Below are 22,588 nucleotides of genomic sequence, written 5' to 3' on the forward strand. Positions count from 1 at the left end.
GGTGTACGGAACGTATCATCCTCATCTAGAGGTGTCCTACGGTGTACGGAACGTATCATCCTCATCTAGAGGTGTCCTACGGTTTACAGAACGTATCATCCTCACCTAGAGATGACTCCTACGGCGTACGGAACGCATCATCCTCACCTAGAGATGACTCCTACGGTGTACGGAACGTATCATCCTCACCTAGAGATGACTCCTACGGCGTACGGAACGTATCATCCTCACCTAGAGATGACTCCTACGGTGAACGGAACGCATCATCCTCACCTAGAGATGACTCCTACGGTGTACGGAACGCATCATCCTCACCTAGAGATGACTCCTATGGTGTACGGAACGCATCATCATCTAGAGATGACTCCTACGGTGTACGGAACGCATCATCTTCATCTAGAAATGTCTCCTACGGTGTACGGAACGTATCGTCCTCAGCTAGAGATGTCTCCTACGGTGTACGGAACGTATCGTCCTCAGCTAGAGATGTCTCCTATGGTGTACGGAACGTATCATTCTCACCTAGAGATGTCTCCTACGGTGTACGGAACGTATCATCCTCACCTAGAGATGTCTCCTACGGTGTACGGAACGTATCATCCTTACCTGGAGATGTCTCCTACGGTGTACGAAACGTATCATCCTTACCTAAAGATGATTCCTACTGTGTACGGAACGTATCATCCTTATCTGGAGATGACTCCTACGGTGTAGGGAACGTATCAGCCTTACCTAGAGATGATTCCTCTCACCTTTACCTCCTATCCGGGCCATGGGACAGGGAAGGAAGACACCAGAGAGGAGAGGACCCTGGAACAGCAAGTCATCAGGAACGTATTTCAGAAACACATCCACCACAAGTACACAAATGATACCAGCCTGAGAGTCATCACAGAAGTCTTTTATACAGAAATAATAGGAAGATTTCAGCCCATAAAGAGGCCTAGTGTTTACAGAGAACAATGAGCTAGAACAATAACTGGACATACAGAAAGATATTTTGTCTTTAACCACCAAACTACCCTAGATTCTAAGTTCAGGTCAAGATGGGTCCTCTCCACTCTTCTCCTTTGTGGAAAAAGGAGTCACAAGCAGACGTTCATGTGGGCGGTAGGTAAATTGGAGATCCTGTTGTGTTTGTCCTCAGCGTCTGTGTGGATCCATTAATTGGTGTCACAGAATTCATTGATGGAAACATGGCAGAGGGTGCTCACCCGGGTAGCTTCCTGGGTGGAAACGTGGTAGAGAGAGTTCACTCAGGTGGCTTCTTAGGTGGAAATATGGTAGAGGGAGTTCAGTTGTGTGGCTTCTTAGGTGGAAACATGGCAGAGGGTGCTCAACCGGGTGGCTTCTTAGATGGAAACGAGGTAAAGGGTGCTCACTAAGGTGGCTTCTTAGGTGGAAACATGGTAAAGGGAGCTCACTCAGGTGGCTTCTTAGATGGAAATGTGGTAGGAGCTCACGCAGGTGGTTTCTTAGGTGGAAATATGGTAGAGGGAGCTCACTCGGGTGGATTTTTGGTGGAACATGGTAGAGGGAGCTCTCGTGTGGATTTTTGGTGGAACATGGTAGAGGGAGCTCTCGTGTGGATTTTTGGTGGAACATGGTAGAGGGAGCTCACTTGTGTGGCTTCGTAGGTGGAAACATGGTAGAGGGAGCTCACTTGTGTGGCTTCTTAGGTGGAAACATGGTAGAGGGAGCTCACTTGGGTGGACTTTTGGTGGAACATGGTAGAGAGAGCTCACTTGGGTGGATTTTAGGTGGAAACATGGAGAGGGAGCTCACTCGGATGGATTTTAGGTGGAAACATGGTAGAGGGAGCTCACTTGGGTGACTTCTTAGGTAGAAACGTGGTAGAGGGAGCTCACTCGGGTGTATTTTTGGTGGAACATGGTAGAGGGAGCTTACTCGGGTGGATTTTTGGTGGAACATGGTAGAGGGAGCTCACTCGGGTGGATTTTAGGTGGAACACGGTAGAGGAAGCTCACTTGGGTAGATTTTTGGTGGAACATGGTAGAGGGAGCTCACTCGGGTGGATTTGTGGTGGAACACTGTAGAGGGAGCTCACTTGGGTGGATTTGTGGTGGAACACGCTAGAGAGAGCTCACTTGGGTGGATTTGTGGTGGAACACGGTAGAGGAAGCTCACTCGGGTGGATTTGTGGTGGAACATGGTAGAGGGAGCTCACTCGGGTGGATTTTAGATGGAACATGGTAGAGGGAGCTCATTTAGGTGGATTTGTGATGGAACATGGTGGAGGGAGCTCACTTGGGTGGATTTTTGGTGGAACATGGTAGAGGGAGCTCACTCGGGAGGATTTTTGGTGGAACATGGTAGAGGGAGCTCACTCGGGTGGAGTTTAGGTGGAGCACGGTAGAGGAAGCTCACTCGGGTGGATTTGTGGTGGAACACGGTAGAGGAAGCTCACTCGGGTGGATTTGTGGTGGAACACGGTAGAGGAAGCTCACTCAGGTGGATTTTTGGTGAAAATGGTAGAGGGAGCTCACTCGGGTGGATTTTTGGTGGAACATGGTAGAGGGAGCTCACTCGGGTGGATTTTTGGTGGAACATGGTAGAGGGAGCTCACTCGGGTGGATTTTTGGTGGAACATGGTAGAGGGAGCTTACTTGGGTGGATTTTTGGTGGAATATGGTAGAGGGAGCTCACTTGGGTGGATTTTTGGTGGAACATGGTAGAGGGAGCTCACTCGGGTGGCTTTTCACATGGGGACATGAAAAAGCATGCTGGGATATATGGCTTTTTAGGTGTACACGAAGGGCCCCTTTCTGTAGAGCGTATCATTTTGGGACTTTTCTGATTAACAGCAACTGAGCGATTGTCACGTTCACCAATGAAACATTTCCCGCACTCTGGTCAGGAATGAGAACCCTTGCCAGCGTGTCTTTTCCGGTGTGCATGAAGGTTTTTTCTACTCTTGTAACATTTCCCACACTCTGGGCATGAAAAAGGACGCTCCCTCGTGTGACTGCTCCAGTGTATAACAAGTTCATTTTTCCGTATGAAGCACTTCCCGCACTCTGAACAAGAAAAGGGGCGTTCCCCTGTGTGCGTTCTTAGGTGTTCAAGAAGATGTGTATTCTGTAGGTAACTTTTCCCACACTCCGAACAGGTGTAAGGTCGCTCACCTGTGTGAATCCTCTGGTGTCTATGAAGTTTTCCTTTCTGTGTGAAACTCTTCCCGCACTCTGAACATGAAAAAGGCCGCTCACCCGTGTGAATTCTCTGGTGTATGCAAAGTTTTCCTTTCTCTGTGAAACCTTTCCCACACTCTGAACAGGAAAAAGGATATTCACCTGTGTGACTGCTCAGGTGTACTGCAAGTTCATTTTTCTGACTGAAAGATTTCCCGCACTCCGGACAGGAGAATGGCTTTTCACCAGTGTGTGTTCTCATGTGGCTATTTAAGCGTTTTTTTTGTGAGAAACATTTTCCGCACTCTGGACATGAAAACGGCTTCTCGCCGGTGTGACTTCTCAGGTGTATGACAAGATCTGACTTTATGATGAATGATTTCAGGCACTGGGGGCATGAATAGGGCCTCTCCCCAGTGTGAATTCTCTGGTGTACGGTAAGATTGCCTCTCTGGATGAAGCGTTTCCCGCACTCTGAACAGGAATACGGCTTCTCCCCTGTGTGGGTTCTCATGTGTTTGGTGAGTGCCCCTTTCTGTACAAACCCCTTCCCGCACTCTTTACATGTATGCAGTCTTTCCCATGTGTGGGTTTTCAGGTGGGCCATGAGCCTTTCTTTCTGCAAAAAACATTTCCCACACTCTTCACATGGAAAAGTCTCACCCATGGGAGCTCTCACATGTCTCTGCAGATCCTTTTTCTGTTTAAAGCTTTGACCCCACTCCGAGCACAAATAAGACCTTTCTTCTGGAGAGAATGCTGGGACTCCTTTATCTTCTTCATGATCTGCAGATGGAATCTGGGGCCCCTCTGAGGAATTCCCAACATCACATCCATCTGTTAGAAAGAAACATTGTATCAGCATCAAAAGAATTTTCATTGTTCAAGTTGTGGATGTTGGTCTAGTAGGCAACAGTGTAATATGTATCTGAGGGATGGAGATGGACCTTCCATATGGTGTCCAGTATCTCCTCCTCATTTGTTGGGAACATGACGTTATATTGAGGAATGGAGATGGACCTTTCATATGGTGTCCAGTATCTCCTCCTCATTTGTTGGGAACATGACGTTATATTGAGGGATGGAGATTGACCTTTCATATGGTGTCCAGTATCTCCTCCTCATTTATTGGGAACGTGACGTTATATTGAGGAATGAAGATGAACCTTCCATATGGTGTCCAGTATCTCCTCCTCATTGGTTGGGAACATGACGTTACATTGAGGGATGGAGATGGACCTTTCATATGGTGTCCAGTATCTCCTCCTCATTTGTTGGGATTATGGTCTTATATATACACACCATCCTAAAATGACAAAGATAAACAAGGAATGAAATTTAAGTATAGTACTCCTCTTACCCGGTGATGTGAGGGGCAGCAGATTTTCTATCCTGGCATCGTTGTATAGATCCTTGTGTCCTTCTAAATACTCCATCACTCCATACTCCTCATCCTCCACTTTATACTCTTCTTTAACAACAATATTAAAATTCTCATGGTTTCCACTCTGAAAATATAAAACATTCATTGTAACAAACATACTTGTGTATAAAGCACAACTACTGGTGATTGTTGCTCATCTACCTGATGGTGAGGGATGGTGTGACCTTCCTGTGTGGAATCCCGGGAATACAGAGGACAGGGACATCTCTCTGGTGGGTTCCCATGACTGGATCCATCTGTAGGAAATACACACACTGACTGAATCCATTGTTTCTATGTGTTTATCAGATGATGGGGGATCTAGGTGGAGCCTCCATACTGCTCTCTCCTTTCCAATAAAGTCTCCTCTTACCCGGTGATGTGAGGGGCGGCTGATTGTCCATCATGACGTCCTTGTAGAGGTCCTTGTGTCCTTCTAAATACTCCCACTCCTCCATGGAGAAATAGACAGTGACACCCTGACACCTTATAGGAACCTGACACACACAATGATACAGTCACCATCCAGACACATCCCTTGTCTGTTACTGGAGAATGTCCCAGAATTCCCAGCACCGCTCACCTCTCCTGTCAGCAGATGGACCATCATGGTGGTCAGTTCCAGGATCTTCTGCTCTTTGTTCCTCTCAGGTATGGGAGAACGAGGGGGAGGCACCATGGTGGGGCTCTGGGTCCTGCTCCATCCTCCTGAGATTGGCTCCCTACTAGACTTCTTCACTACAACATAATCCTACAGATCAGGAGAAAGAGAAACCGATATCAATCATCTGACATCATCTACATGTCTACAAGAAGAACATGGTCTATTGGCCAGACTAGACCAGAGTGATGTCATGTGACCTCCCAGAATCCTCCTCACCTCTCCGGTCAGGTCTGTGTGATGTCATGTGACCTCCCAGAATCTTCCTCACCTCTCCGGTCAGGTCTGTGTTTTATTAATAGAGATAAGAGTGATGTCATGTGGCCTCCCAGAATCCTCCTCACCTCTCCGGTCAGGTCTGTGTGATGTCATGTGACCTCCCAAAATCCTCCTCACCTCTCCGGTCAGGTCTGTTGTATTAATAGAGATAAGAGGGATGTCATGTGGCCTCCAAGAATCCTCCTCCCCTCTCTGGCCAGGTCTGTGGGATGTCATGTGACCTCCCAGAATCCTCCTCACCTCTCCGGTCAGGTCTGTGTTTTATTAATAGATAAGAGTGATGTCATGTGACCTCCCAGAATCCTCCTCACCTCTCCTGTCAGCAGGTAGATGATCTCCAGGGTGAGGTTTAATATGTTCTCCATGCTGTGACTCCAGTCCTTGTCCATCATCATTGAGGTGGTCATGTCATCTATACAGGATGCTCCTCTTTGAAGGCTACAAACTGAAATTTTTATATCAATTTAAAATCTCAGAATTTCAGAATAAAGAGAAAGTCCCTGGAGTGCCGAGCGTGGTCCATACTCTGATTTCACACAGAATACCAATGGTTGTGTAAACTCTACAAAGTCCTCCATCTCGGGACTCTCCTACTGCCGCATTACATCATCTCCATCAGGCGAAAGGATTATCACTACCAGCCGAGTTCTCAATGATAAAATTAAACATTGAGAATCCTTGTAATACTAATACCAAGAGACTTCATTGAACCCTTTGTGTTCCTATCCAGCAGTCATAGGAAATATTACGAGCTCTGTTTTGGAAAGATTGAGTTTGGGGAAGTGGTGAGACATCCAGACTGACATGTCAGATAGTAAGGTAGTTATGGGTGAGGAATCTGAAGGGTAAGTCAAGGAGTGGAGAGATAGATTTGGGTGTCTTCAGCATAGAGGTGGTATTTGAAGCCGTGGCTGACCATCCCAGGAGGAGGTGTAGACAGAGAATGAAACACATCCAAGGACAGAGCATTGGGGAACCCTTCTGAAGTCCTGGCCACCTCCAACCTCAACTGACCTCCTCCAAAACTAGTCTCAGCTACCCCATCCCACCTCAGACATTAACCCAAGACGTATACAATGCGGCAAGCTTACCGGATGACCGGGAACCCTCAACACAGCTTGGACGGTAAGCGTGTTGGATGGTTGATGTGTCCTGATTGACACGGTGATGGTTAACTTCTTCAGTCATAAGTAGTGATGTCACACATGGCCTCCTCCATGTAGTTACACAACGGCGGATTCAGACGAGTCTTCTTTATATCGTTTCCAGGTTCCAGACGCTCAGTAAATTGGCTCCCGGAGCTGGTAGATCCACAGAACACCGATAAACCCAGACGTAGTACGTAGGGCGTGTATTGGTGGGTTCCAAAACTGGGTCTAACTCAACGTATTGATTATGTAATAAATGTCAATACGTGTATTTGGAATGGAAGGAGATATAATTATGAATTTATATAGTGTGATATTATTATGTTTCCACATTAGTACCTCCTTGTCTGTCCCAGGAACGTCTCCTGTCTACTTCCTCCCAACTCGCCTCTCACTGGAAATTACCATTTATACCTGACACCACTTCCTGTCTGTACGGGGTCATAGAGACTTCTTGTGTGTGTGCCTCTCAATATAAGGGAGACCGCCACCTGGTGGAGATGATAGGGACTACCGTCCTTGACGGTCCCCATGACAATTCAGTTAACCCCTTAAGTGTCTCGACCTTAATCTTCCCGATATCCAATTGAGTCCCAGAGCATTTTTTTCTTCTTACTTATAAATCTTTTTTTATTGGGATTTTGAGAGATTTAGGGTTGCTACATACTCCGAATGACGCAGCCCACGCAAGGGAGGCCACTGGTGACAACGTACAATCTACAACAAAAGGAAAGACAATGTGAAACACAACTTGGTGGTCCACAGCAAAAATGTCAAAGAGATCACAGCATCTCCCCAGAAGACAGGGAACCCGCTCCCGGCCTCGTTATGATGTACCCAGTTGAGAGGACCAAAGATGAATTCCAGACATTCAGCAACTTTGCAAAAGAGGTAAGTCCAATTAGGCGGAGTATTTACCACAAGGCAAACAAGGCACTTGCCTAGGGCAGCATTTTTCAGGGGTGCAGCACCTCCCCCAGAAGAAGGGATGAAAGAAAGGACACACACACCTTGGGAACCAGGTGGGATCCGAGAGAGGCTGCGGGCTGCTTGATGGTGTATGTTGAGCCTGACTCTCGTTTCCGGGGATGTCTGGAGCTGTGAAGAGTAGTGTCTCTCTATCACCGGGTGGGGGGTAGTGGAAGACTCTCTTGGGTGGGAGGCAGGGGTGTTGTTGGTCAATGTCAGGCTTTCCCTGTGGGTGGGGGAAGGGGGGTTGTGTTGGTCGGTGTCCATGGGGGCAGACGATTTTTGTGTTGCCTAGGGCATACACCACTGGGCGCACATCACCTCTGGGACTCATCTCTATTACTTATATGAGAGGAGAGAAGAACAAACAGCAGCTATGCCCATCCCTCCCTTCTGCTGTCTATTCACAGAAGTCTTTGTATTTCGTGAACAACTTCACATAAAACACAGGCTTCTGTGAATGGGCAGAAGGAGGGGAGGGGTGGGTATAGCAGTCCAGTGAATATGCTGTTGAAGAAACTGTGACCACAGTGAGCAGCATTGGAGCTCCAGAAGTTCCTGGAGCACAGTAAACCTGTCAGATGTGAATAATAGAGATGAGTTTACAAGGCGGCGGGAACCTCGTTAGACTGAATTCACGGCATGCCTACAGTTTTTACAAAGTAGCTGAATTCCTGAAGTTCGGATTAAAGGGGCTGGATCCATAGTCATTGATGGCTCCTCTAGCCACCTCACCTAGACTTTGGTGAATTTCCTCCACCCCTGTCTTCGTATGTGTCTTGATATTGAGGAAGGTCAGAGATTACCAAACATTTCCAAAATGAGATATTAGGGGGCGCCCTAAGTCATGGTGATGGTCTTCCAGGCATAAAAGAGCAGTAGGCCTAGAAGTGTCCTTTGAGGAGTAATAGATGTCCTGTCTTCTACTAGACCCAGTAAGCAGATTTTCGGTGTTGGGAGTAAGGTGGGCCAAAGGCTCTTTATTTACAAAGTCTACTATTTCCTTCCAGAATACAGAAAAGTAAGGGCAGGTCTATGGAAAGAGTCCCCATCAAGGTGACCTCAACACCAACAGGCAGAAGATAGGGCAAGGTTCAATTTGTGAAGCCTATGGGGAGTGTAGTACGCTCTATGAATAATTTTGAACCGTGTCCCCCTGTCTCTGATAGGTACCATCTGTTTGAAGGGCCCAAATTCCTGTCCGGTCCTCATCAATTGTATCTGGTATGTCAATGTTGACATTTACTTTGGAGATTGGTTAGGGCAGAAAGAGGAGTTGAGGTGACACGTTGACAGAAATACGAGGCTGGTTTCAGTAGCTGGTTGGTATGTAAGTTTTCATGGTGAACAGCCAAAAAAAAGCAATTAAATGTCCTGAGCTTTCGGAAGAGAACACACAAAGTTCAATTGACCAGACTGAGGTAGTCTTCAATAATGAAGTGTGCTGATCAGAGGAGCGTGAACTTTTAGGTGTCCAGCCAGGCGGATATGGCACCTAGGGCATCAAAGAACCTAGTCGTCTTTTCCTCCAGCCGGCTGGGACAGATGAGGATATATTTGATGTCTTTACCTTGAAGACTCTTCTGAACCTCAGTGAAGGATCTCCTGAACCTGTTGTATCCATAACTGCGGAAGAGCGAGATCTTGGCATTTTGGAAAACAAGACCTGGGCATGTTCTGGCAGTGGCTAGGATCAAGTTCCAATATCGATAGTTTAGTAACTGGATGAGGAAGGGTCTTGGGATCGGTGGTGTTGGGGGAATACAATACGCTCTACCACAAAGGTTGATGGAATATCTATAATGTCCAGCAGGGTAGTTAGGAAGGTCTCCATGAATTCAGCAGGAAAAGAGCCTTCTGCCCATTTCCATTTTGGAAAATAAGACATGGGCAGGTTCTGGCAGTGGCTAGGATCAAGTCCCAATCTCGATAGTTTAGTAACTGGATGAGGAAGGGTCTTGGGATTGGTGGAGTTGGGGGAATATGATACACTCTACCACGAAGGTTGATGAAAGATCTATAATGTCCAGCAGGGTAGTTAGGAAGGTCTCCACGAATTCAGCAGGAAAAGAGCCTTCTGCCCATTTCCATTTCGGAAAATAAGACATGGGCAGGTTCTGGCAGTGGCTAGGATCAAGTCCCAATCTCGATGGTTTAGTAACTGGATGAGGAAGGGTCTTGGGATTGGTGGAGTTGGGGGAATATGATACACTCTACCATGAAGGTTGATGAAAGATCTATAATGTCCAGCAGGGTAGTTAGGAAGGTCTCCACGAATTCAGCAGGAAAAGGGCCTTCTGCCCATTCCCATTTCGGAAAACAAGACCTGGGAAGGTTCTGGCAGTGGGTAGGATCAAGTTCCAATATCGATAGTTTAGTAACTGGATGAGGAAGGGTCTTGGGATCGGTGGTGTTGGGGGAATACGATATGCTCTACCACGAAGGTTGATGGAAGATCTATAATGTCCAGCAGGGTAGTTAGGAAGGTCTCAGCAGGAAAAAGGCCTTCTGTCCATTTCCGATATGCCCAGCAAAGAAGATTAAAGAGCCTTTACTTGACATTGCAAAGCCGTAGCTCAGTAGAGTCAGTTCTAACGACACCTTCCACCTGAGAAATGTGGCCTTCCGCTTCAGTGAGACATGTCCTGAATTTGTCCGTGTCCAATCTAATACAGCTGATCTCATTGGAGAGAGAGATCTTCTCCCTCAGTGTTTCTTTGAAGGTACGGATGGCTGCTAGAATATCCAGATGTTTTGGCTTCCTCTCCTTCCTCTGTAATGTTGTCTGTGTAGATGTAGACATCCTCCCGTACAGTTGGTGTCGCCAAGATGGCCGCCACTGGGTAGGCGTGGGTAGAAGTCACTGGAATTCGGGTGGGTTCAGCTTGCTAGGCAACATGATGAACGTGTGGAGTTGGTGCCCAGGCTACAGGAACAGGATCGCCAATAGAGTGTCCCAGCCTGTAGTAGGGTAAAGTCAGGCTGATAGCGGGAGTGGAGCTCAACAGCCATGCATTCGCTCGGTGTCACATCCCGGCCACGCCCCCTTGTGTTTTTTATTAGAAGTGGAAGAAAATGTATATTTTCTAGGTAAGTTTTCCCGCACTCTGAACAGGTTCAAGGCCTCTCACCCTTGTGAGTTCTCTCGTGTACGTGAAGTTTTCCTTTATGAGAGAAACCTTTCCCGCACACTGAACATGAAAAAGGATAGTCCCCCGTGTGAACGCTCAGGTGCATAACAAATTCACTTTTCCGGCTGAAGGATTTCCTGCACTCTGGACAGGAGAACGGCTTCTCTCCAGTGTGTGTTTTCATGTGATTAGTTAGGTTCCCGTGTCGTGTGAAACCCTTCCCGCACTCTGGGCATGGAAACGGCATCTCACCGGTGTGACTTCTCTGGTGGATGATAAGTTCTGATTTTACTGTGAAGGCTTTCTGGCATTGGGAGCAGGAAAAGGGCCTCTCCCCAGTGTGACTTCTCTGGTGTATAATAAGACGGGATTTACTGACACACAATAAGCCGCACTCCGAGCATGAAAAGATCTCCTTGCCGGCGTGGGCTCTCTGGTGTATGGTGAGCTCAGTTTGGGTATCAAAAGAAATCCCGCACTCCGAACATGAATTGGAACTCTTGACTATGTGGGTTCTCTGATGGCTGCAAAGACTGCCTTTCTGATTGAAGCACTGGCCGCAGTCTGGACAGGAATGGGGACTGCCATCTGTGTGCGTTTTCAGGTGTCTGACCAGTCTATATTTCCGCAAGAAACTTTTCCCGCACTCTGTACAAGTATGCAGCTTTTCCCCGGTGTGGTTTCTCAGGTGTTCTGTGAGTCTATCACTCCGCGAAAAACATTTCCCGCACTCTTTACAAGGAAAAGTCTCACCGGTGTGAACTCTCACGTGTCTTCGCAGATTACTTTTCCGCTTAAAACTTTGACCGCACTCCGGGCACAAATAAGTCTTCACTCTCCGAGGTTTTGGGATGAATTCATCATCTTCTCCGTCATAATCTGCAGATGAATTATGGGACCCCTCTGAGGAAATCCCAACATCACATCCATCTGTCAGAGAGAAATAATATTATTTACCTTATTTGCAGTCATTGTGGATGTCAGTCTAGTAGTCACCGGTGTACCATAGATCTAAGGGATGGAGATGGACCTTCCATATGGTGTCCAGTATCTCCTCGTTTGTCGGGAACGTGACGTTATTTTGAGGAATGGAGGTGGACCTTCCATATGGTGTCCAGTATCTCCTCCTCATTTGTTGGGACCATGACGTTATATTGAGGAATGGAGATGGACCTTCCATATGGTGTCCAGCATCTCCTCATTGGTTGGGAACGTGACGTTAAATTGAGGAATGGAGGTGGACCTTCCATATGGTGTCCAGTATCTCCTCTTCATGGGTGGGCATGTGACGTTATATTGAGGAATGGAGGTGGACCTTCCATATGGTGTCCAGCATCTCCTCCTCATTGGTTGGGAACATGACGTTATATTGAGGAATGGAGATGGACCTTTCATATGGTATCCAGTATCTTCTCATTTGTTGGGAACATGACGTTATATTGAGGAATGGAGATGGAACTTTCATATGGTGTCCAGTATCTCCTCCTCATTTGTTGGGAACATGACGTTATATTGAGGAATGGAGATGGACCTTCCATATGATGTCCAGTATCTCTTCCTCATTTGTTGGAAACATGACGTTATATTGAGGAATGGAGATGGACCTTTCATATGGTGTCCAGTATCTCCTCCTCATTTGTTGGGAACATGACGTTATATTGAGGAATGGAGATGGACATTTCATATGGTGTCCAGTATCTCCTCCTCATTTGTTGAGAACATGACGTTATATTGAGGAATGGAGATGGACCTTCCATATGGTGTCCAGTATCTCATCATTTGTTAGATGGGGGATCTAGGAGGACCCTCTGTACTGCTCTCTCCTTTCCATGACGTTATACTGAGGAATGGAGATGGACCTTTCATATGGTATCCAGTATCTTCTCATTTGTTGGGAACATGACGTTATATTGAGGAATGGAGATGGAACTTTCATATGGTGTCCAGTATCTCCTCCTCATTTGTTGGGAACATGACGTTATATTGAGGAATGGAGATGGACCTTCCATATGATGTCCAGTATCTCTTCCTCATTTGTTGGAAACATGACGTTATATTGAGGAATGGAGATGGACCTTTCATATGGTGTCCAGTATCTCCTCCTCATTTGTTGGGAACATGACGTTATATTGAGGAATGGAGATGGACCTTTCATATGGTGTCCAGTATCTCCTCCTATTTGCTGGGAACATGACGTTATACTGAGGAATGGAGATGGACCTTTCATATGGTATCCAGTATCTTCTCATTTGTTGGGAACATGACGTTATATTGAGGAATGGAGATGGAACTTTCATATGGTGTCCAGTATCTCCTCCTCATTTGTTGGGAACATGACGTTATATTGAGGAATGGAGATGGACCTTCCATATGATGTCCAGTATCTCTTCCTCATTTGTTGGAAACATGACGTTATATTGAGGAATGGAGATGGACCTTTCATATGGTGTCCAGTATCTCCTCCTCATTTGTTGGGAACATGACGTTATATTGAGGAATGGAGATGGACCTTTCATATGGTGTCCAGTATCTCCTCCTCATTTGTTGAGAACATGACGTTATATTGAGGAATGGAGATGGACCTTCCATATGGTGTCCAGTATCTCATCATTTGTTAGATGGGGGATCTAGGAGGACCCTCTGTACTGCTCTCTCCTTTCCAATAAAGTCTCCTCTTACCCGGTAATGTGAGGGGCGGCTGATTGTCCATCATGACGTCCTTGTAGAGGTCCTTGTGTCCTTCTAAATACTCCCACTCCTCCATGGAGAAATAGACAGTGACATCCTGACACCTTATAGGAACCTGACACACACAATGATACAGTCACCATCCAGACACATCCCTTGTCTGTTACTGGAGAATGTCCCAGAATTCCCGGCACCGCTCACCTCTCCTGTCAGCAGCTCCATCATCTTCTTGGTGATTTCTAGGATCTTCTGCACATTCTGCTTCTCAGGTAGGAGGGATGGAGGTGGGGGGATGGTAATGTGGTTCTGGCCTCTCCTCCATCTTGTGGAGGGTTGGTGATATCTCCTCGTTGTGTCATGCTCAGTAGAGTATTTCATTGTTACTTCACAGTCCTGGGTTATACAATAGAAATGTAACTCTCCCATCACCCCACACCTCTATGGTCAGGTCTATATTTACTAAGGACTGGTACAAGTCTGATGTTTAAGCAGAGGAGGGACTATGAAGATGAATGCCGTCTGCATTATGGCAAGGGGATTGGGAGGAGGTGTGGAGACCAGTCTACTGCAGGTATATATCAGAGAGCAGACTGTGAAGCATTGCGGAGTATGAAATGGAGAATGGTGTACCATGTGGAGTATGAAAGGCACAGCACAGTGTGAACTGTATGGACTGAACACAATAGGGCACAGAATGGAGGAATGGATTGGTGGGCTCTCATGGGATCAATGTATTATTACATGACTTCACACACGTCTACCTCTATAATGTACATAGTACACAGTGTAATGGGGGGGGGGAGGATGCTGGGGGGGAGGGGTCGGGGTAACGGGAGTAGAGGTGGGGCAGGACATGAAGGACTTGCTTGGGTAGAGAATAGATGAAGGTTCCCAATACTGGACAGAAGAGAGATCCGTGTATTCTGGGGTCAAGAGAGATAAAAGCAAACCTGTCTAATGGGCAAACCACAAGTTCCTTCATTGTGAATCTGAACAAATCACATCCCAGTGTAGACCAAACATGAACCCTTCATGACACTCACCTCTCCGGTCAGCAGGTTGAGGATCTCCAGGGTGAGCTTCAATATTGTCTCATTCCGGGGAAATTCCTTCTTCTCAATCTTCACAAAACCGAAAATCTGCTGATTGTCCATCATGATGTCCTTGTATAGATCCTTGTGTCCTTCTAAATCTTCCATCACTCCATACTCCTCATCCTCATCTTTATACTCTTCTTTTACAACAATGTTATAATCTCCGAGGTTTCCACTCTAAACATCCAATGAGATTCATTGTAACAAAACATGCTGTGTATAAATCAGAACTATCAGTGATTGTTCCTCATCTACCTGATGATGGTGAGGGATGGTGTGACCTTCCTGTGTGGAATCCCAGGAATACAGAGGACGGGGACATCTCTCTGGTGGGTTCCCATGACTGGATCCATCTACCTGATGACGGTGAGGGATGATGTGACCTTCCTGTGTGGAATCCCAGGAATACAGAGGACGGGGACATCTCTCTGGTGGGTTCCCATGACTGGATCCATCTGTAGGAAACACACACACTGACTGAATCCATTGTTTCTATGTGTTTATCACATGATGGGGGATCTAGGTGGATCCTCTGTACTGCTCTCTCCTTTCCAATAAAGTCTCCTCTTACCCGGTGATGTGAGGGGCGGCTGATTGTCCATCATGACGTCCTTGTAGAGGTCCTTGTGTCCTTCTAAATACTCCCACTCCTCCATGGAGAAATAGACAGTGACACCCTGACACCTTATAGGAACCTGACACACACAATGATACAGTCACCATCCCGACACATCCCTTGTCTGTTACTAGAGAATGTTCCAGAATTCCCGGCACTGCTCACCTCTCCTGTCAGCAGATGGACCATCATGGTGGTCAGTTCCAGGATCTTCTGCTCTTTATTCCTCTCAGGTATCGGACAACAAGGGAGAGGCACCATGGTGGGGCTCTGGGTCCTGCTCCATCCTCCTGAGATTGGCTCCCCACTAGACTTCTTCACTACAACATAATCCTACAGATCAGGAGAAAGAGAAACCGATATCAATCATCTGACATCATCTACATGTCTACAAGAAGAACATGGTCTATTGGCCAGACTAGACCAGAGTGATGTCATGTGACCTCCCAGAATCCTCCTCACCTCTCCGGTCAGGTCTGTGTGATGTCATGTGACCTCCCAGAATCCTCCTCACCTCTCCGGTCAGGTCTGTGTGATGTCATGTGACCTCCCAGAATCCTTCTCACCTCTCCAGTCAGGTCTGTGTGATGTCATGTGACCTCCAAGAATCCTCCTCACCTCTCCGGTCAGGTCTGTGTGATGTCATGTGACCTCCCAGAATTCCCCTTACCTCTCCGGTCAGATCTGTGTGGTCATGTGACCTCCCAGAATCCTCCTCACCTCTCCGGTCAGGTCTGTGTGATGTCATGTGACCTCCCAGAATCCTCCTCACCTCTCCGGTCAGGTCTGTGTGATGTCATGTGACCTCCAAGAATCCTCCTCACCTCTCCGGTCAGGTCTGTGTGATGTCATGTGACCTCCCAGAATTCCCCTCACCTCTCCAGTCAGATCTGTGATGTCATATGACCTCCGAGAATCCTCCTCACCTCTCCGGTCAGGTCTGTGTGATGTCATGTGACCTCCCAGAATCCTCATCACCTCTACGGTCAGCTCTGTGTGATGTTATGTGACCTCCCAGAATCCTCCTCACCTCTCCGGTCAGCTCTGTGTGATGTCATGTGACCTCCCAGAATCCTCCTCACCTCTCCAGTCAGGTCTGTGTTTTATTAATAGAGATGAGTGATGTCATGTGACCTCCCAGAATCCTCCTCACCTCTCCGGTCAGGTCTGCGTGATGTCATGTGACCTCCCAGAATCCTCCTCACCTCTCCGGTCAGGTCTGCGTGATGTCATGTGACCTCCCAGAATCCTTCTCACCTCTCCGGTCAGGTCTGTGTGATGTCATGTGACCTCTCAGAATCCTCCTCACCTCTCCGGTCTGTTTTATTAATAGAGATAGGAGTGATGTCATGTGACCTCCCAGAATCCTCCTCACCTCTCCGGTCAGGTCTGTGTGATGTCATGTGACCTCCCAGAATCCTCCTCACCCCTCCAGTCAGGTCTATGTGATGTCATGTGACCTCGCAGTATCCTCCTCACCTCTCCGATAAGGTCTGTGTTTTATTAATAGAGATGAGAGTGATGTCATGTGACCTCCCAGAATCCTCCTCACCTCTCCGCTCAGGTCTGTGTTTTATTATTAGAGATGAGAGTGATGTCATGTGACCTCCCAGAATCCTCCTCACCTCTCCGGTCAGGTCTGTGTTTTATTAATAGAGATAGGAGTGATGTCATGTGACCTCCCAGAATCCTCCTCACCTCTCCGGTCTGTTTTATTAATAGAGATAGGAGTGATGTCATGTGACCTCCCAGAATCCTCCTCACCTCTCCGGTCAGGTCTGTGATGTCATGTGACCTCCCAGAATCCTCCTCACCCCTCCAGTCAGGTCTATGTGATGTCATGTGACCTCGCAGTATCCTCCTCACCTCTCCGATAAGGTCTGTGTTTTATTAATAGAGATGAGAGTGATGTCATGTGACCTCCCAGAATCCTCCTCACCTCTCCGCTCAGGTCTGTGTTTTATTAATAGAGATGAGAGTGATGTCATGTGACCTCCCAGAATCCTCCTCACCTCTCCGGTCAGGTCTGTGTGATGTCATGTGACCTCCCAGTATCCTCCTCACCTCTCCGGTCAGGTCTGTTTTATTAATAGAGATGAGTGTGATGTCATGTGACTTCCCAGAATCCTCCTCACCTCTCCGGTCAGGTCTGTGTATTATTAATAGAGATAAGAGTGATGTCATGTGACCTCCCAGAATCCTCCTCACCTCTCCGGTCAGGTCTGTGTGATGTCATGTGACCTCCCAGAATCCTCATCACCTCTACGGTCAGCTCTGTGTGATGTTATGTGACCTCCCAGAATCCTCCTCACCTCTCCGGTCAGCTCTGTGTGATGTCATGTGACCTCCCAGAATCCTCCTCACCTCTCCAGTCAGGTCTGTGTTTTATTAATAGAGATGAGTGATGTCATGTGACCTCCCAGAATCCTGCTCACCTCTCCGGTCAGGTCTGCGTGATGTCATGTGACCTCCCAGAATCCTTCTCACCTCTCCGGTCAGGTCTGCGTGATGTCATGTGACCTCCCAGAATCCTTCTCACCTCTCCGGTCAGGTCTGTGTGATGTCATGTGACCTCTCAGAATCCTCCTCACCTCTCCGGTCTGTTTTATTAATAGAGATAGGAGTGATGTCATGTGACCTCCCAGAATCCTCCTCACCTCTCCGGTCAGGTCTGTGTGATGTCATGTGACCTCCCAGAATCCTCCTCACCCCTCCAGTCAGGTCTATGTGATGTCATGTGACCTCGCAGTATCCTCCTCACCTCTCCGATAAGGTCTGTGTTTTATTAATAGAGATGAGAGTGATGTCATGTGACCTCCCAGAATCCTCCTCACCTCTCCGCTCAGGTCTGTGTTTTATTAATAGAGATGAGAGTGATGTCATGTGACCTCCCAGAATCCTCCTCACCTCTCCGGTCAGGTCTGTGTTTTATTAATAGAGATAGGAGTGATGTCATGTGACCTCCCAGAATCCTCCTCACCTCTCCGGTCTGTTTTATTAATAGAGATAGGAGTGATGTCATGTGACCTCCCAGAATCCTCCTCACCTCTCCGGTCAGGTCTGTGATGTCATGTGACCTCCCAGAATCCTCCTCACCCCTCCAGTCAGGTCTATGTGATGTCATGTGACCTCGCAGTATCCTCCTCACCTCTCCGATAAGGTCTGTGTTTTATTAATAGAGATGAGAGTGATGTCATGTGAGCTCCCAGAATCCTCCTCACCTCTCCGCTCAGGTCTGTGTTTTATTAATAGAGATGAGAGTGATGTCATGTGACCTCCCAGAATCCTCCTCACCTCTCCGGTCAGGTCTGTGTGATGTCATGTGACCTCCCAGTATCCTCCTCACCTCTCCGGTCAGGTCTGTTTTATTAATAGAGATGAGTGTGATGTCATGTGACTTCCCAGAATCCTCCTCACCTCTCCGGTCAGGTCTGTGTATTATTAATAGAGATAAGAGTGGTGTCATGTGACCTCCCAGAATCCTCCTCACCTCTCCGGTCAGGTCTGTGTGATGGCATGTGATCTTCCAGAATGCTCCTCACCTCTCCGGTCAGCTCTGTGTTTTATTAATAGAGGTAGGAGTGATGTCATGTGACCTCCCAGAATCCTCCTCACCTCTCCGGTCAGGTCTGTGTGATGTCATGTGACCTCCCAGAATCCTCCTCACCTCTCCGGTCAGGTCTGTGTGATATCATGTGACCTCCCTTTATCCTCCTCACCTCTCCGGTAAGGTCTGTGTTTTATTAATAAAGATGAGAGTAATGTCATGTGACCTCCCAGAATCCTCCTCACCTCTCCGGTCAGGTCTGTGTGATGTTATGTGACCTCCCAGAATCCTCCTCACCTCTCTGGTCAGGTCTGTGTTTTATTAATAGAGATAAGAGTGATGTCATGTGACCTCCCAGAATCCTCCTCACCTCTCCAGTCAGCAGGTAGACGATCTCCAGGGTGAGGTTCAGTATTTCCTCCACCCTTTGACTCCAGTCCTCCTCCATCCTGATTGTGGTGGTCATGTGATCTGTGCAGGACACGCCTCCTCATCCATGGGTCAAAAACTGAAAATTTTATATCAATTTTATTATTTCCAAGATTCAGTGTTCTCCAGAATGAAAAGTCTTGAAGTGTTGATCGGTGGTCAGTGATGGTTCATATTCTGATGATCAAAGATAAGACAGAAGGTTGTGTGAGCTCCATGAAGTCCTCCAACCCAGGGCTCTCCTTGTTATATCGTCTCCATGAGGGGAAACGAAGACAAGTTTTCAATGAGAAAATGAAACATTTATTTCTAGATACGTAAAACCATTTTTACATCAATATTAGGAGGCCACAAGAAACCCTTTGTATCTTCCATGATTCCCAGGAAATATTAGGAGCTCAGTTCTGGAAAGGTGAAGTGTGAGGAAGTGGCGAGACACCCAATAGACATGTCAGATCGTCCATGAGCGATGGGTGAGGTGAGGAGTATAGAGAGGAGTTAGGTGTTGTCAGTATAGGGATGCCTTGGCCAATCCACTTCCCCCGGGAGGAGGTGCAGATCTAGCCTGGCAATGTACAGGGGGTAAGCAGGGCAGAGAATAGGATCAGCAGTTTGTAGGCCTGTGTAGTTTTAGGACTTCGTACAGGGGTCAGCAGGGGAGTGCACAGGAATTGCTAAGGCACTGTACTGGGGATAAATAGGGCAGAGGGCAGGGGTCACTTCTGGCAGGGCATAGGTCACTGCTGGCAAGACATAGGACAGGGGTCACTGCTGGCAGGACAGAGGACGGGGGTCACTGCTGGCAGGGCAGAGGACAGGGGTCACTGCTGGCAGAGCAGAGGACAGGGGTCACTGCTGGCAGGGCAGAGGTTACTTCTGGCAGGGCAGAGGGCAGGGGTCACTTCTGGCAGGGCAGAGGACAGGGGTCATTGTAGCTGGGCAGAGGTCAAGGGTCACCACTAGCAGGGCAGAGGACAGAGGTCACTTCTGGCAGAACAGAGGTCACTGCTGGCAGGGCAGAGGACAGGGGTCATTGTGGCAGGGCAGAGGTCACCACTGGCAGGGCAGAGAACAGGGGTCACTGCTGGCAGGGCAGAAGACAGGCGTCACCACTAGAAAGATAGGAGACAAGTCACCACTGGCTGGGCAGAGGACAGGGGTCACTGCTGGGAAGAGAGAGGACAGGGGTCACCACTAGAAAGATAGGAGACAGGTCACCGCTGGCAGGGCAGAGGACAGAGGTCACTGCTGGCAGGGCAGAGGTCACCACTGGCAGGAGAGAAGACAGGGGTCATTGCTGGCAGAGGACAGGAGTCACCCCTGGCAGTGCAAAGGACAGAAGTCACCAATGGAGGGACAGAGGTCACCAATGGACAGAGAGGACAGGGGTCACCAATGGAAGGAGAGGACAGAGGTGATTGGTGGAAGGACAGGGGTCACCAATGAAAGGAGGACAGGGGTGATTGGTGGCAGGGCAGAGGACAGGGGTCACCAATGGAAGGAGAGAGGACAGGGGTCACCAATGGAAGGAGAGAGGACAGGGGTCACCAATGGAAGGAGAGGACAGAGGTGATTGGTGGCAGGACAGGGGTCACCAATGGAAGGAGAGAGGACAAGGTTGATTGCTGGCAGAGCAGAGGACAGGGGTCACCAATGGAAGGAGAGGACAGAGGTGATTGGTGGCAGGACAGGGGTCACCAATGGAAGGAGAGAGGACAAGGTTGATTGCTGGCAGAGCAGAGGACAGGGGTCACCAATGGAAGGAGAGGACAGGGGTGATTGGTGGCAGGACAGGGGTCACCAATGGAAGGAAAGGACAGGGGTGATTGGTGGCAGGGCAAAGGACAGAGGTCACCAATGGAAGGAGAGGAAAGGGGTGATTGGTGGCACGGCAGAAGACAGGGGTCACCAGTGGCAGGGCAGAGGACAGGGGTCACCAATGGAAGGAGAGGACAGAGGTGATTGGTGGCAGGGCAGAGGACAGCGGTCACCAATGGAAGGAGAGGACAGGGGTCACCAATGGTGAGGACAGAGGTGATTGGTGGCAGGGCAGAGGACAGAGGTCACCAATGGAAGGAGAGGACAGGGGTTACTGCTGGCAGGGCACTCAGCATAGCTCCCATCCCTGCACTGTACATACACAGCCTGAGCTCAGGAAGGTAGATCATGGCCGTGTGTAAGGGAAGGGGATCTCAGCTTGGTGTGGAAAGGAACCGAGAAGATCTGCCTTCCTGAGCTCAGGCTGTGTATGTGCGTGTACAGATGGGAGACAGTTGTGCAAAGCATCATGTGTGGATAGGGGGGTTGTGGGTGGGAACCTTTGGGGGTGGGGACCTCCCTAGATCCAACCATGGTGTAGACAGAGAAGGTGTGCAGGACAGAACCTTAGGGAACCCTCTGAAACATTGGCCACCTCCAACCTTAACCAATCTCAACCCAAACTAGTCTCATCCCCCCCATCCCACCCAAGAGAATCTCCCGAGACATAGACCACCTCAAAGACTGACCGGATACCATGTGAGTGGTAGGCTTGTTGGATGATTGACGTGTCCTACATGATACAATGATTGGTGACGTGTTGGGTCGTACGCAGTGATGTCACACGGTGACCTCTTCCATGGACCGACATGCCTTTCATAGGGTGGCTTCAGACGAGTCTTCCTTATACCGTTTCCACGTTCCTGACACCGCTCAGTAAATTGGCTCCCAGTGCTGGTTGGTCCATATGACAACGGTAAAGCCGGACGTAGTACGTAGGGTATTTATTGGTGGGTTCCAAGACTGGATGAGATTCTTAGAATGATCGATGAGGTCATAAATATTGATATGTGCGTGTGTGGAGGGAGATATTTCGATGTGAGATTGTTCTATCCACATATTATTCCTTCTAGAATAGCTTGTCAGGCCCAACAATGTCTCCTCTCTACTTCCTCCCGACTCGCCTCTCACCCGGAAATTCCTATTTATACCTGACATCACTTCCTGTCTGTCCGACATCACTTCCTGTCTACCATAGAGACTTTCTTTGTGCGTCCCTCTTGAGATAGGCGAGACCGCCATCTTGTGAAGATTGGAGGGACGGTGGTCTTCGGTCATTCTTTGGTTCCGGATCCCATTGCAGTTAACCCCTTGAGTCCCCGTGACTTTTCCTCTCCTATATCCCCTCCGTCCCCCCAACCCCGAATCACGGCATTTTTCAGCATTTTCATTTTACTGGAACACATCGCAGGTCACTTTCTGGCACAGATAGGAATTTATTTTTATTTGAGAAATTGAATTCATATAAATTGTACATAAATATAGACATTGAAATCACTGAATGCGATATGATCCATACAATCTTCCCAGTTCTAGAACCCCGGAGAGAAGACGGAGACCCCCAAACCCGAAAGAGGAACGTTCTGGGGACAGCGTGACCTTAAATCCCCCATAAAGAGCGATGTAGCTGAGC

At 48.1% G+C, this 22,588-nt stretch overlaps 1 protein-coding gene and 1 pseudogene across 2 annotated transcripts; both read right to left on the minus strand.

Annotated features, from left to right (window-relative positions):
• Positions 1-885: 885 nt before the first annotated feature.
• LOC149455990 (uncharacterized) lies at positions 886-10,726 on the minus strand (annotated as a pseudogene). The gene is made up of 7 exons (XR_016313974.1): positions 6,607-10,726; positions 5,827-5,960; positions 5,159-5,326; positions 4,949-5,072; positions 4,738-4,832; positions 4,513-4,660; positions 886-3,989 (listed from the first exon to the last, which is right to left on the minus strand). The product of XR_016313974.1 is annotated as an uncharacterized LOC149455990 (transcript).
• Positions 7,265-22,074, minus strand: LOC149455991 (uncharacterized). Its single transcript, XM_089685581.1, has 9 exons — positions 21,645-22,074; positions 19,079-19,314; positions 15,327-15,494; positions 15,117-15,240; positions 14,801-15,000; positions 14,495-14,722; positions 13,653-13,844; positions 13,443-13,566; positions 7,265-11,693 (listed from the first exon to the last, which is right to left on the minus strand). Exons 2-9 carry the CDS (start codon positions 19,172-19,174, stop codon positions 10,750-10,752), a joined length of 2,076 nt encoding a protein of 691 aa, XP_089541707.1. The 5' UTR covers positions 19,175-19,314; positions 21,645-22,074; the 3' UTR covers positions 7,265-10,749.
• Positions 22,075-22,588: the final 514 nt, after the last annotated feature.

The sequence above is a fragment of the Staurois parvus genome, unplaced genomic scaffold (assembly GCF_062004578.1).
Source record: "Staurois parvus isolate SC_StPar_1 unplaced genomic scaffold, SC_StPar_1.0 ptg000380l, whole genome shotgun sequence".
In the NCBI taxonomy this organism is placed as follows: domain Eukaryota; kingdom Metazoa; phylum Chordata; class Amphibia; order Anura; family Ranidae; genus Staurois; species Staurois parvus.